Source organism: Pan troglodytes, chromosome 20, assembly GCF_028858775.2.
Source record: "Pan troglodytes isolate AG18354 chromosome 20, NHGRI_mPanTro3-v2.0_pri, whole genome shotgun sequence".
NCBI classification, from domain to species: domain Eukaryota; kingdom Metazoa; phylum Chordata; class Mammalia; order Primates; family Hominidae; genus Pan; species Pan troglodytes.
Window position 1 is genome coordinate 4,338,440 of NC_072418.2, and position 14,918 is coordinate 4,353,357.

Genomic DNA, 14,918 nt, shown 5'->3' on the forward strand with positions numbered 1-14,918 from the left:
GTGATCCACCTGCCTTGGCCTCCCAAAGTGCTGGGATTACAGGCATGAGCCATTGCATCCGGCTGATATCCTGTCTTAAAAAAAAAAAAAAGGGGGCACGGCGTGGTGGCTCACCCCTGTAATCCCAGCACTTTGGGAGGCCGAGGCGAGCAGATCACAAGGTCAGGATTTCGAGACCAGCCTGGCTAATATGGTGAAACCCCGTCTCTACTAAAAATACAAAAATTAGCCAGGCGTGGTGGCACATGCCTGTAATCCCAGCTACTCGGGAAGCTGAGGCAGACTCTCTTGAACCCGGGAGGCATAGGTTGCAGCAGTGAGCCAAGATCGCGCCACTGCACTCCAGCCTGGGCAATAGAGCAAGATTCCGTTTCAAAAAAAAAAAAAAAAAAAGGCAGCTGAGCCCTGCATTGGAGTCACCCCAGCTCGCAGGAATGAGGCCACCTGTGTATGAAGAGCTCAGCTTTTTTTTTTTTTTTTTTTTTTTTGAGATGGACTCTCGCTCTGTCGCCCAGGCTGGAGTGCAGTGGTGCGATCTCAGCTCATTGCAAACTCTGCCTCCCGGGTTCAAGCAATTCTCCTGCCTCAGCCTCCTGAGTAGCTGGGATTACAGGTGTACACCATCACGCCGGGCTAATTTTTGTATTTTTAGTAGAGATGGGGTTTCACCCTGTTTATTAGGCTGGTCTAGAACTGCTGACCTCGTGATCTGCCCGCCTCTGCCTCCCAAAGTGCTGGGTAATTACAGGCGTGAGCCACTGTTCCCAGCCGAGCTCAGCTTTTTGCCTGTCTTCCCAGCAGTGCATCCAGGCATCCTGGAGCAGAGACAGACCCCACAGGAGCGCACCCCCTCAAAACTCCTGACTCAGCATCACCAGCAACAACGTGGTTTTGCACCAACTGGTTGTGGATGGCTCCTTATGCGGTGACAGAAAACTAAAACTCAGGCACACAGCAGGTTTTTTGACTTTTATTAAATCTTTACAAAACAGAATACAAAATTCCGGCATTGACAGTTGGTGTAAAGGAAAACTTCTGAGCTCCGTCAGTTCACCTGGTACATTGGAATTAAAGTGCTTGGATGTTTTTCCCCCACTTTAAAAAAACTTTTGAGGTTTTTTTTTTTTTTTTTTTTGTCTTTTAAAAACATCGTAACATTAACACATGGCCGTTCACCGTCCCCCAGCGATGGGAGCTGGCCTGGGGCCCAGGGTCCTCCAGGATCTTCACTCATTCACAGTAACGGTTCTGACCAGTCCTTCAGGTCGCACATGGATGCGACAGGGGTGGGGAGGGAGGAGGAAGTGACTGTCCCACCTTCAGAAAAAAAAAAAAAAACAAAACCGCTGCTAGCCACTCAGCTTTAGAGACCCGATGGCTATGGGCGCCTGCAGCGGGCGGGGGTCCCTTTGCTTGTTCTTTGATACAAAAAGGCAGAGAATCCCCCGTTACGAAACATGGAATCACTGACAGGCGAGACGTGATGGGGGAAAGGGATGGGCGGCCTGCCCCACCCCCCACAGGGGTCTTTGGAAGGGGCAGTCCACAGATATGGGCAGTGGGGACCAGGGAAGGCAGAGCACCCCCACGGCCACCGGACTGTGACCATCGTACGAGATTCAGGAGGGGCAGCAGGGCCAGGCAGACGGTCTCCGAGGCCCCCACCCCCAGGCCCCCCCGACATTCAAGTATTCTTCAAGAACAGGGAAGCAAAGTCCATCGATGTTTTTTTTTTTTTAAGGAAAAACTAAAAAACTAAACAGGAGGAAGAATCCCGACCGCGGATTTAGAAGCCAGAGGGGCTGCCCCAGCTGTGGAGCTCGGGGGCTGCGCCGGGAAGGGCGGGCGGTGACCCTAGCCGCCCCCGCAGCTGCCGCGCGCACTTCTGAAGTGGAACCCTGTATTGCATAGAACGTCCCCACCCGCGGGGAGGGGGCAGCAGGCTCCGCAGCCCCCGGGGGTTGGAGCATGGAGGGTGGGGGGACTGAGCAGACCCCCGCATTCCTGGGTGCCCGAAGGGAGGCCGAGGCCGCAGCCGTTTTCCTGAAGGTGGCAGACCAAAAACACTGCCCTGGGGGTGAGGATTCGGCCAGACCCCGGGCTCTGGGCTCAGCTCTAAGGACAAGGACAGAGCTGACGGAGCTTCCAGGTCAGGCCCGAGGGGCGGCGCGAGGCAGGACGTGGCTACGGTCAGACTGAGCCCTGAGAAGGGGCACTCGGGTGCCCCAAGGGGGTGTCTTCAGGACCCCCCACATTGGCTGACAGTGCCTGTCCAGCCCCTCTGCCTGCTGCGATGGAAACGGCTTCGGGCCGGGCGGGGCTCCTGCTGTCTCAGGCCCTGGTGTGGTGGGGAGGGGCAGCGGCGAGCCCCTGGGGTCAGCTGCAGTTTAAGGTCAAGGTCGGAGGCCCAATCTGGCCACCAGGAGTCCTGGACAGAGAGATGGGCCTTGCAGGAAGCCCCGATTGTCAACTATCATGGGGACAAGGCAGGCGCGGGTGAAGGGTTGGGGGATCCCATGGGGTGGGTGGGTGAGCTGCCTGCCACCTGCCTGCCTGACCCCTCCAGAGACAGGCAGCCCCTCCCTTCCCCAACCAAGCCACCAGGGGTGCTCTCAGGGTGAGGGATAGAGGGGAGGAGCCTGTCCCTGAAATACTGCGGGCTGGGAGGGAACACGAGGGCAGGGTCCTGTGCCCCTCCCCAGCTCTGCAAGATGGCAAACGCTGTGGGCCTGCTCTCCTGAGTCACTGAAAGCCACGTGGGCAGATGGCGGGCAGCACAGGTGACCTGGGGGCACCTTCATAGTAGAGGTGAACAGGGCGGGGGACCGGGGAGGGGACAAGCCCACCCACCTACCCTCTGCTCACCTTCCCGGGTGCCTGCAATGCTTTTAACCATCCAAAGGAAAAAATAACGGGGAGGGGTGGAAACAGGAAAAAAAAAACCCCAAAGCAAAAACCTTCTATAAAACACCCCCCTCAGCTGAGCTTAGTGCCTGGGAATCCAGGCAGAGGAGGGGCAGCCCGCTGGACACCGGCTGGCGATAGCTTTAAAAACCTTTAGATTTGATTGGGGGACGGGCGACCTATGTACAGACGGGAGATGGGAGGGTCAGGCGTGGTCTCCCACCAGGACCACGGGGGCCGAGGACAGGCTGGCCCTTTGCCGCCGCTGCGCCAGCTTGGACTGGGAGGGTGGAGACAGCTGCAGGCAGCGTGAGGTAGCTCGGACCAGGACGGGCTGGCCCTGCCCCGCGGCCTCCTCCTCAGCCAGGTCCTCGTCGTGCTGGGCCAGCTGCCGGTTCATGGCAATGGCCTCAGCCGCGAAGGACGTGAGGTCTTTGGCACAGCTGTTCCTGGGAAACGGGGTGGGGGTAGGTGGTCACCAAGAGGCACCCCTTAGGGGACCCCTGGGGTCTGTGAAGGCCCTGGGGGAAGGGGCTTCATGCCCCCCTCCCAGCCCCGACCCTGGGGCTCCTCTGAGCGCCAGGGCCCCACCGGGAGCTTCACTGAGTCACCAGGCTTGCCTGCCTCCCCGACCCCAAAGCAGTTCTCCGGGTCTTTCACAAGTGTCTTAACCTGGAAACCCCGCCCCCTGGACTCAGGGGTCCCGAGCACCCCTGCGGGCCTTACCTCTGCAGGACCATGGGAGTGGGCAAGGTGTTCTCCGGGGCGCACTGCAACGAGAGTGGGTGGGGGCAGGGCTGGAGAGCAGCTGGGGCCGCCTGGGGCGCTGGGTGGGGTGTCTGGCCAAGGGATGCCATGCCCATCCCATCACCAGGACCCCACCGGAGACCAGGAGTGCACCTGGGTGCCCCGGGAGCCAAGCGCCCACCCCGAGGTCCCTATGGTGAGGCTCCATGTCCCCCTGCCCAGGGAACCCGAGGCTGGGCCAGGCTGAGGCCTGGTGTTACAGGACCCAGTGAGGGTGGGGGCAGAGCCCCAAGCCCCACCTCTCCCGGCTGTTCCCAGCCCAAACCCACCTCCGCCCCCCTCTTAACCCATGGGTCTCTGGATGCTTCTGCAAGGAGTTTGGAGGCCCCCCAGCCCCTCGCCTGGGGACACAGAGTGACCCCAGCTTCTATTTTTAGTAAATCCTCACTCCCTGGGGTGGCAGCTCGGCTCAGATGACCTCTGGCAGGAGAAACACCCGACTCCTCCTCGATTGGAGGCCACACAGGGAAGGGTGGAGGCACAGCCTGGGCTTGAGACTGACGACAGGCTGGGCTGGGGTCTATGTGAGCTGGGCTCGCTGCCCGCTTCACTCCAGCCTGCTGCAGGGTGTGGGTCCCCACCACCCTCCAGGAAGGTTCTCTGAGTAGCTGCTCCTGGGAGCCGCCTGGCTGGCCAGCGGGCACCGTGCACAGGCGGGTGGTGGGGATTTCGGCTGCACCCCTCATCCCAGGGCAGAGACTGTGCTCTCAAGCCTCAGTGCATCTCAGGGTGTCCAGGCTACACCCTCAGGGCTTCCCATGCTCGCTCTGAGGCCACCCTGCAGCCCCCCATGCCCCCCCGGCGCCCGTGCGGCTGGCACTCACCCCCTGAACCCAGGGGTGCTGCAGGACTTGGGCGGCACTCAGCCTCTGCTTGGCGTCACGGACGAGCAGCTTGGAGATGAGGTCTTTGGCAGCGCAGGAGATGTGGGCCCAGTCCTTGTCGGGGAACTCGTACTTGCCCTCCTGGATGCTCTCAAACAGCATGTTCTGGGGACAGAGAACACAGGGGAGCTTAGACCTGCCCAAGGGCCTGGATACTGTGCACTGACACGTGGCTCCAACCGGACCCCAACCAGGCCCTAGACCAGGCCCTAGACCACGCACGCCTGGGGCAGAGGGGGCTGGGAGCCGGACCAGGAGAGTCAGCTCCACCCAAGTGGAGCTGGATTTACAAAAAAGCAGCTCTGAGGGACCTGGTTCCCGGGACCACAGGCCACAGATGCTGAGCCTTAAGCCGCGGGCAGGCAGCCTGAGCCTGATCCCCCCAAACCAGGGGCCTCACTCCACCTCTCAGCTCTCTGAACCCTGTCTGGGGTTTCCCTTGGGCAGGCAAACCTGAAAAGCCTTCGGGAAACTGGCAGACAGGGCGGCACTGCCCTGTGGATGGCATCAGGGAGTAGGGCACACCGGGCAGGTCCCCAGGGGTTAGGGGGTGGTCAGGGGGCAGGTCCCCTGGACTTAGAGGGTGCACAGGGCAGGTCCCCTGGGGTTAGGGAGTGTTCAGGGCAGGCCCGGGGGAGGAGGGTGCCCAGGAGAGGAGAGTGCGCGGGCCGCCGCACCTGGCAGGCAGGGCAGGCCTCGCCGCGGTCCCAGCCGCAGTCGCTGCCACAGCGGCCCACGAAGGGCGGGTAGCCGCTGAGTAGGATATACAAGATGACGCCCAGGCTCCACAGGTCGCAGCGCTTGTCGTAGATGCTAGCCTCCTCGCTGAAGGCCTCCACCACCTCCGGGGCCATGTACTCCGCCGAGCCGCACTGCGGGGGTGGGGAGGGGCGCGTCAGCCGGGGTTTCCCAGCATTACGTGGGAACCGAGCACGGGTAACTGCGGGTCACCTGCGCCAGCCGGCTCGGACCCCGCCCCGCCCGGCCCGACCAATCAGCGGCTGCCGGGAACGCGCCCCCGCCCAATCAGCAGGTGCAGAGCTCGCCCCTCCCCCGTCGCGGCCCCGCCCCACCCGGCCAAACACCGACGCGTAGGGGCGCCTGCTCGAGGCCCCGCCGCGACACCCCGCCCAACCAATCAGCGGCTGTTGCTAGGCGGAAGCCCGAGCTCCGCGGCCTGGAGCTGCTGGATGGCCCAGGCTCCGCGAGGTTATGCAACCGCAGAGCAGGCGGCCGAGCCCCCAGCCCTCCCCGCGGGCCCTCACCGGAGTGAGCAGCTCCGGGGTGGAGATAGGGGAGCAGTCCCCGTTGAGTTTGATGCCGCTGCCCAGGTCGAAGTCACAGATCTTCACGGGGGAGACCTGGGAAGGGCCAAAAGGGCCGTGAGCCTGGGGTCCCACGCGGTCCACCCCTCCCGCGGGGCCACCCTGCCGGAACTGGCCTACCTGGTTGGGGTGCTCACAGAGGATGTTTTCCGGCTTTAGGTCCCTGTGGGCGATGCCTGGGGGAGAAGCCACAGAACCACGACGGGGTGAGGGTCTGGGGGTCTTCCAGGAGTCCTTGGCAGGCGGCCCTAGGAGACTCCGGGCGGGGTCACCACCTACCTTTGTTATGCAGAAAGTCCAAGGCACTGGCCACGTCCTGCACCACCACGCTGGCCTCCAGCTCGTTGAAGTGCCGGCGCTTGTGGATGTGGCTCAGGATGGAGCCTGGGCAGGGCAGGGCGGGGCAGGACAGGGGGAACACGCAGGTCACCTCAAAGTCCCCTCAAGGCCAGCACCCACCTTCACTTTGGCGGGGACGCCCCCACACTGGCTTCCTCCAGCCCAAAGGCCTCACCCCTGAGCCACCATTTGGGCAGGACACTCACCCCACAAGCCCCCTCCTGCAGGTGGCACTAGGCCCCCATCCCATAATACCTCCCAGCTCCCTCCCTCCTCACAGCCTGGAGCCCCCAGGTACCTCCCCGCATCTTCTCAAACACCAGGTAGAAGCGCTCCTCCTCCTCGAAGAACTCAATCAGCTCTAGAACGTTCCTGGGGTGGGGGTGGGGGGCAGGAGAGGAGCTGAGGCTTCCTGAGGCCCCTGGGTACCTGTTGCCCGGCCTAGGAGGGGCCCACCCTCTTGGTGCTGGCCTGTCCACCGGAAGCTGGGACTGGAGCAATAGGCCAGCTTCACACTGCCCGCCTGGGGCTGTCAGCCAGCCTGCTTCAGGGAGGGGAATGCAGGGCCTGGGAAACTGGGTGCCCTACAGACGCTTGCTGGGGGTGATGTGGCACTCAGGCCCTTCATCCACTGAAAGACGGCTCAGGCCAGTGCGGTGGCAAGGGTGGCTCACCTACCTGTGTCCCTGGCACTGGTACAGCATCTCCACCTCCCTGAAAACCCTACTCCGAATGTGGCCTGGCTGCTTCTCAATGATCTGAAACAGGCGAAAGGACACAGCACCTGGGTTGGTGGGACGCTCATAGTCGAGAAGGGGCCAGAAACTCCACTGCCACGGCTGGAATTCACCACACTTAACACCCTGCAACTCTAGAAAGCAGGGCTCACGCCTGTCATTCCAGCACTTTGGGAGGCCGAGGCGGGAGGATCATGAGGTCAGGAGATTGAGACCATCCTGGCCAACATGGCGAAACCCTGTCTCTACTGAAAATATAAAAATTAGCTGGGTGTGGTGGTGCACGCCTGTAATCCCAACTACTTGTGAGGCTGAGGCAGGAGAATCACTTGAACCCGGGAGGTGGAGGTTGCAGGGAGCTGAGATCGCGCCATTGCACTCCCGCAGCCTGGTGACAGAGTGAGACTCCGCCTCAAAAAAAAAAAAAAAAAAAAAAAGCCAGTGGAGGCTGCTCTCCACCTGTGACCCTGACAGCCCTCAGAGACACATTTGAGACCTATGACTTCTGCAAAATACCCCCACAGGACGTGAGGGTTCCCTGCCCTGGGCGGCCACCCTCCCTGACCCAGACAGTCAGCTGTAGTCCTCTTTCCCCACAGGGTGGGTCCCTGGTCACCCATAGAACTAGGGAGGCCTCAGGACACCTGGCTGCCAGCCCACCAGGCCCCACCTCACATGTGGCCACAGCACCAAGTCCTGCTCCCCAGCTCCGTGCCAGCCTGGGCAGACACTTGCCTGCCGCCTCAGCCAATATGTTTCGGGCCCGCCCTGGTTGGCTGTCCCAGCCACTGGCGGATCCAGCCTCCCTGAGCCCCAGAGCCTCAGGAAGCCACTCTACTGCCCCCAGCAGCTCCAGCTGCTCCCTGCCACCTTCACTCACAGAGGTGGGGTGAGGAGGCGTCTGCAGCTTCCCCTGGCACCTGCTGGGACCCTCCTGCCAGGCTGGACATGTTAGCCCCTCTCACTGGGCGGGTGCCTGGCTGCATGAGCACTCTGCCCAGGGTTCCCTGCCCAGTGCGATGGCCTGGTGGCAGCAGGGATGTGGCATTCCACCCTTGAGTCCCTGGCTCGTGCCTCTGCAGTCCCGTGTCTATATTGACAGACAACACTGTCCCAGCGAGGGGCAAGAGAACAACTGGACGCCAGGGTGTCCTGAAATACCACCACCCAGGCTGCTGCTGAAAGCTGTGCCCAGCAGGCACTGCAGATGGTTCTGGACAAAACTGAACCTCGTCCTGTCCCTTGGGTGGCCGGCTAGAATGCTGCTTCAGGGAGGGGGCGCAGCCCCTCCTGGCATGGAAGGGGCCTATTCTGAGGTCCCAGCATGGGGGCTCTGCATCCAGCCAGCAGCCTCACGGCACCAGGTGACCCCAGGGCGGCTTCCCGCAGCATGACCCTGAGGGCAGAGGGCCCACACCCCAGTCCCCATAGAACGAAACAACGCTCCTCAGACCCACAGGCCCAGCGATTCGCCTCTCTGACTCGCCCAGGACACCTCCTCCTCCCACTGCCACCTGGCCAGACCAACTCCCGGCTGTCAGCGGCCAACAACACCTCCAGCGGGAAGTCCCCCAGGCTCTGCAGATCCCAACACTGACCACACCAGGTCAATGTGGCAAGATGACCAGGGAGGTGGCTCTGAGACACCTGTTAGGATCCCCCAGAGGCCACACAGCATGAGTCAGGCTACCTAACCCCCTGAGCCTCAGTGTCCCTATCTGTCAAACAAGGACAGGAAGCAAGGCTGGGCCACCAGGAGAGGGCTGTGCTCAGAGGAACGCCTGCTGTGTGGAAGTGCTTCCGGAGGGGCCTAGTGCTCCTGCACCATTGCCTTGGCCTGCCTGGGGGCTCCCAGGAGGCAGGGACCGTCCGTACTGTGTCTGTCCCTGCCTGTTGCCACTGTGGTCCCAGCACCTGGCCAGTAACCTCCCCAGGTTGGCCACCCCTCTTCTTCCTCCTTCTCCTCAGAGGAAAGCTCTAGCCTGGCCGTCCACCAGGACCCACAGGCTCCTGGCGAGCCCTGCTCGCCAGGGCACACCTGGCCCTCTTTCCCAGGCAGCCAGCCCTCCTGGGACCCCACCCAGCCCGGGAGCCGGATGCCAGGTCACGAGGGAAGCCTGGAAGATTTCTTGGAACACGGGATCCAACAGGCCCACAAGGTCACAGGGTCACAACCAGAGCCTCAACAGGGCTCCTGCTCCCAGCCCTTCGGCCACACCCTGGGTCCAGCAGCCGCCCAGGGCTAGGGTGACACAGGGGGCTCTCACGGGCCTGCACTGAGGTTCCCCAAACGCAGAGCCCCTCTGGGCCCTGGGATATGACATTGCATTTTGATCCTTGAAACCAAACTGTCATGTACCCTCAGGGACAGCTCAGAGGCAGGGACGGCCCAGGGGACCCAATGGGCACAGTGCCTCTGTCTGAAGCCCCCACCCTGGTACCAGAGGGGCCACCCTCACTGTCATTCCCGACTGGACTCAGGGCCCGGTGGCCGCTTTTAGACACGGGTCTTCCCGGCTGTAGGACGGACAGCCGGAATGCTACACACTGTTTCCACCCCCGCTCGGCACCGATCCCAAGGCGCTGGGTTCCCCAGGGCGCGGCGCGGGCCCACCTTGACGGCGTACTCCTGGCTGGTGATCAGGTTGATGCAGGTCTGCACTCGGGCATGAGCGCCCTCCCCCAGCACATCTTCCTGCAGCTGGTAGACGTCTGCCGGGCAGCAGGGCGGGCGTGAGAGGGACCCTGGCTGTTCCCCGCTCCCGGCTCCCCCAATGCCCGCCATCCCCGCTCACCTTCAAACCTGCCCGAGAAGCTGTCGGTGGCCCGGCCGCGCTTCTTCTTCTTGCCCCGCTTCTTGGCGTCCGGGATGTCAATGGGCTGGCTGGTGGGCATGTCTGTTCCAGGAGGCACGCCCAGGGGGCTCAGGACATGGCCCTGGCCGGCCGGCCCCCACCCCCCTGCAGGGGCTGGCCACTGCCATGGCGGCGACAGCAGCTGCCCTGTGCCCTCCTCCCCCTCGGGCCCCTCACCAGGGCGGGCTGAGCACTGCAGGCCAAAGTCAGAGTCTCCGTGGTCGGGCTGGTCTAGGGAGAAGGCCAGCTCGAAGGGGTTCTGCCCCTGCAGGGGAGAGGAGAGGAGAGGCACTCAGGCCCCATCCCTGCCCACGCAGCAGGGAGACCTATCCTGCCCCAGTGTCACAGCGTCCACACTGACAAGCCCTGTGCTGAGCATTACGGAAAAATCAACTCTGTCCCCGCTCACACACCAGGATCAACTCCCACCAGGATCAACTCCCGACGGGGCAGACAGCATAAACCAGGGGACCCCCAAGCTCCTGGGATTCACCTCCTCGCTGCCCCACACTCAGTGTGTGTGTGGATTTCTCTCTTTTTTAAATTTATGTTTTGTAGAGATAAAGTCTTGCTACGTTGCCCAGGCTGGTCTTAAACCCCTGGCCTCAAGTGATCCTCCTGCCTTGGCCTCCCAAAGTGCTGGGATCACAGGTGTGGGCCACATGTGGAAGGCGTGAGGCCTCCTAGCACCTCAGCAAGGCAAGATCAGGGGACGTAGAGTCTCTTGGGGGGTCCATGGAATTTGCCAACCCAGGGAGTGATTCTATCCCCCAGGAGATACTGGGCCATGTCTGGGGACATCTGTGGTTGTGACCGGTTGGGGGAGCTCCTGGCACGGAGTGGGTTGGGGCAGGGATGCTGCTCAGCACCCTGCAGTGCCCAGGACAGCCCCACCCCAGAGAAAGATGGGCCCCAACCTCCACAGGGCCGTGAGAAGACCTCCTGCCACCCGCAGAGCCCTGGGGGCCTCTGGGAAAGGGGTGCATTGCGGGGAGGGGACAGACACAAGCAGCTGGCTCTTGGGAACCCTGCCTCTGATGCCAGGATTGAGTCACCGTGGGGCCCAAGCCGTGTCTTGCACCTCCGTCTGCTTGTCCACAGAATGGGGACGGCTGACCTCTGGGGCGGGTCGCGGGGATCAAAGGCAGCGGGGCAGTGGGAGGGAGGTGAGTCACCGGGCGGGCTGCCAGCCTGGTGGCTGTGCCTGCTTTCCCACGGCCTCCTGGGCCATCTCAGGGCAGCTGAGTCCTCCCTGGGCCTCAGTTTCCCCCATCTAAGATGGCACACAACCACCTCTCCTTCCCCTAAGCTGCTCCCCTCCCTTTCGCTCAGTGCCTGGGGCTGGCGGGCTAAGAATTCAGTGCCTGGTGCTCTGGGGCCTGCTGAAGGTGGGGGCTCTGCTTCCATCACCCCTGCCTTCTGCCCCTACCCAAGCCCAGACACCTGCATTCCTCCGCCCATGTCCCGCAGCTGCCCGGCACACCTTTCCCCTGCCAGCTCTGTGCACCTACGCCCCCGCCACCCACCAGAGGCTCATCTGCTTCCAGCCCCCCAACCCCGCAGCTACCAGTTACCGAGTCAGTATACACAGTGCTGTACTGGTCCTGGGGGCTCACGGGAGAGGCACCCACAGGCGCGAGTGTGCCAGGCCCTGTCCAGACCACATCCTGCACTCTCCCATTTCAGTGCCAGACACCCCCGGAGGGAGCCCCTGGCGGGCCCTGATACCCGGCTAAGGAAGCCGCCTTGGGCCCTGGTGGCCAGGATTCAAATCCAGGCCTGTTGCACTGGGCAGGCTGGGGCTGGGTCAAGAAATGACCCAGCCCCAGGACCATGGGAGCAAGACCCTGACCAGGGTGCAAGGAACAGTGCAGATTAGAGTAGGCTTTGCCCAGCCCCCGTGGAAGATGGTGGCATACATATGTACGTTTCCACAGAGCAAATGGCCCAGCGCGGGGACTGCCGGCCCTTTACGAGGGGCCGGGCCTTTGAAGCTGGGGAACCGAGGCCCGGTCAGGTTCCTTGTACCACTGAGCTCTCACTCAGCTTCACCCGTCTGGGTGAACCAGGCGGGAGGGGCCCACAGAGGTGGCGGGGGTCCCAGTCCCAGTGAGGATGCTGGCTGCTCTGGGCCAAGTCACTGCCCCTCTCTGGGCCCCAGACAACCTGAGTGGGGCTCTAACAAGAGGGTCGTTCAGCAGAAGTGAGACTCCAGTGGAGCCCGTGGGAGACCCGAGGCCAGGAGATGGGTGGAGGCCAGAGGGCAGAGTCTGGGAGGGGCCGTGAGCCAAGCTGCCCTCCTGCCTCCCCACCCACCCTGGCTCGGGCAGATAGCTACCAGGAGGCTACTGGGGGAGGAGGGAAGGAAGGGGGGCTCCAACTAGCCCCCATGGGAGTCAGCATTCCCATAAGGCTCCTGTCCAGAGGCCCCTGGTGGCCCTGGGGCAGCCACCACAAGGCAGGTGACCAGGGTCTAAGGCCAGACTGGCGTTCACCTGCTGTCTGACCTTGGCCTAGTGACCTCGCCCTGGGGTCTGTCAGGGGTGAGACGGGAGGCAGCTGCCCCCAACTCGTGGGAGCTCACGAGAGTGAAATGACCTAAGGGGCCACAGAGCCCAGCGTGAGCTCCTGGCCTTGTCTGGCCACCGTTCCCCTGTGCCAGCCACAGCCTCCAACTCAGCAAAGCTACAGATGGACGGCCGCAGCCACCACAGCGGAGGGGCCAGGCACCACGAGACTCCGAGGCCTCCTCGCCCGTGTACCGGGGAGCCCCAGGCACACACGCCTGCAGTCTCAGAGCCTCACTTTCCCATCTGCGAATGGAAAGAAACCCAAGGCACCCACAGACGTGCCTCCCTGCTGGGCTGCTGCCTGCTGGAGGCAAGGAGAGTATTTCAGGAGAGGTGGCCCCAATCCAGGGAGCAGCCGTGCATGGTGGGGGCTGTGGGGGGAGATTCCTAGAGCAACCGGTCCCGGCCACCTGGAGGAACACCTCACAGCCAGGACTGCCTGCCAGGCCCTCCTCCACCGAGACGCCCACCTTCCCAGCTCCCAGCCAGGCTGCCCTGGCCATGCACAGAGGCCGGCCCACAGTCCTGGGCAGTGTGGGCGGTCCTGGTCCCACTGTTCTAGGTCTGGCTGTGGGACTCGAGTCAGCAGGCCTTGGCAGGAGGTGGCTGGAACCATCTAGAAAGTTCAAGTGTGCTTTGGCTGCCTGGCTGGCCCCATGCACTGACTCTGTATCAGCTCATGCCTGGCCCTAGGAGGGAAAAGACCACTGTCAGATCCTCCTCTTTCCCGCCCAGCCCCTGACACTCTGATGGTGCCAGGCCTGCTGCCCTAGGGGAAAACTGGGCAGGGGTGGCAGGGGTGGAGTGCTGCCCTGGGGCACTGGCTGGACAGACCTGGGAATTCTTCCCAGTCTCTCTTTGCTCCTCCCACCCTGGAGCACCGCGTTGTGTGTACACACAAGACACAGACACACACACACACAAACACACACACATACACTCACACTCTCTCTCCCTCTCTCCAGTCCTGCCTTCCCTACCGGGCAACAGGTCCCTGCCCAAGGAAGCCCAGTGAAGCGATTACATAACCCCGGCCTGAGGGGTGGGGCGGGCCGGCTGACATCACTGCGTCCCCTGGGCCAGGTCCTGCGGGGCCCCTGCCCAGCACCTGCCCTCCCCTTCCCCCCCAAGATTTGCTCATCTGAAACCAGCACTCAACAGCAGTCACCACCCGGGCTGCGCAGAAACTTCCCGCTCCGACAGGAAACAGCACTTGGCCCTGGGGTGTCTGCGAAGTGCAGGGCTGAGGGGACATCCCCTCCCCTCCCCCACGGCACAGGCCCCCTGGGGGTGGGTGCACCTGACCAGCCCGGCCTGGGGATTCTGAAAGAAAGTCCCCAGAAGCCACATGGAGGTGGGAATGGGACTGTGGCCCGCTGACCCGTCCCCACCAGGGCACAACCAGCTGGAGCTTGCAGGGGACACCCCCCATAAGCCACATGCAGCGACTGGGACAGGACTGCAGCCTGCTGACCCCCCAGAACATACCCGGCGGGGGCTTGCAGGGGACACACAGCCTGGTGCCCTGACCCGGAGGGGGCTCCTGCTCCCAGCCTCATTTGGGGGTCCTGGAGGAAGGACCCGGCGGCCACGGCTGGAGAGAGGGCTGTGGCCTGCTGAACCCCCATCCTCGCACACCGACCCCGCTTCAGCGCACGGCCGGCCCGGGCAGCCCCGGGTGTAGGGCGGGGGCCAGGCACGAGCCCCGGGAGCCGATCTTAGGGGCGGGCCCCGCGCCCCCCACGCCGGCCATTCCGGTGGTCCAGCCCGGAGCGCCCCCAAACCGACCCCAGGCCTCACCTTGAACGAACGGTGGAAACCCTGAAGTTCGGCTGGTTTCTTCTGCACCATCTTCTGTCCGGGCCCCGCCAGCGGGGGAGGGGACCGAGGGCCCGGGGGGAGGCCCGAGGGCGGGCGGCCGGGCGGGGGGCGGCCGAGGAGGGGACCCTGCGGGCGGGAGCAGACAAAGGGAGGGCGGTGAGCGGAGCCCGGCCTGCCAGGAGCGCGGACCGGGCGGGGGCGGCGAGGGCTCCGCGGGGCCCGTTTCCCGCTACCGGGTCGGTGTCCTCGGGGCCGCCCTGGGGTTCGCACTCACCGGGGTCGGGCTTGGGCCGGGGCCGCAGTGCCGCCGCCGCCCCACGTCGCGCAGCCCGGACCCCGCTCCGCGGACCGCGCGGGGAACAGCGCCGCCGCCGCCAGCGCGGACCCCTCTACCTGGGCCACCGCCGCTGAGAGGAGCCGGGCGCGTCGCCGCCGCCGCCACCTTTATAGGCCCGGACCTGCTCTGGCCCCGCCCCCGACGCAGGCTCCGCCCGGCCTCACCCCCCGCGCACGACGTGGGCGGAGCCAGAAGAGGGCTCTCTCCGGGAACCCAGTGCGGCTGCGCGCTCCGGCGACGGGGCGTGTCCGAAACGGCTGGCGGACGCCTGCGCAGTGCGGCGCACGGGGTCTTGGTGCGGAACCTAGGCAGCGACCGTGCACGCGCGCCCGGAGCTGG

General features: G+C 63.8%; 1 protein-coding gene across 8 annotated transcripts; it reads right to left on the minus strand.

The window, feature by feature from the left end:
- Positions 1-954: 954 nt before the first annotated feature.
- Positions 955-14,662, minus strand: MKNK2 (MAPK interacting serine/threonine kinase 2). 8 transcript variants are annotated; one of them, XM_063800982.1, is made up of 15 exons: positions 14,517-14,661; positions 14,222-14,368; positions 12,892-13,110; positions 10,029-10,116; positions 9,792-9,893; positions 9,611-9,708; positions 6,938-7,017; positions 6,558-6,631; positions 6,200-6,304; positions 6,041-6,096; positions 5,861-5,956; positions 5,273-5,467; positions 4,536-4,700; positions 3,631-3,674; positions 955-3,353 (listed from the first exon to the last, which is right to left on the minus strand). In XM_063800982.1, the coding sequence occupies exons 3-15, from the start codon at positions 12,922-12,924 to the stop codon at positions 3,110-3,112; spliced, it is 1,380 nt and encodes a 459-aa protein (XP_063657052.1). In that variant the 5' UTR covers positions 12,925-13,110; positions 14,222-14,368; positions 14,517-14,661; the 3' UTR covers positions 955-3,109. The 8 variants fall into 8 exon arrangements, with proteins under 8 accessions (XP_063657052.1, XP_016790114.3, XP_016790111.2 ...); XM_016934625.4 differs by lacking the exon at positions 12,892-13,110 and having other exon boundaries at positions 955-1,317; positions 14,517-14,662; XM_016934622.4 differs by lacking the exon at positions 12,892-13,110 and having other exon boundaries at positions 14,517-14,662.
- Positions 14,663-14,918: the final 256 nt, after the last annotated feature.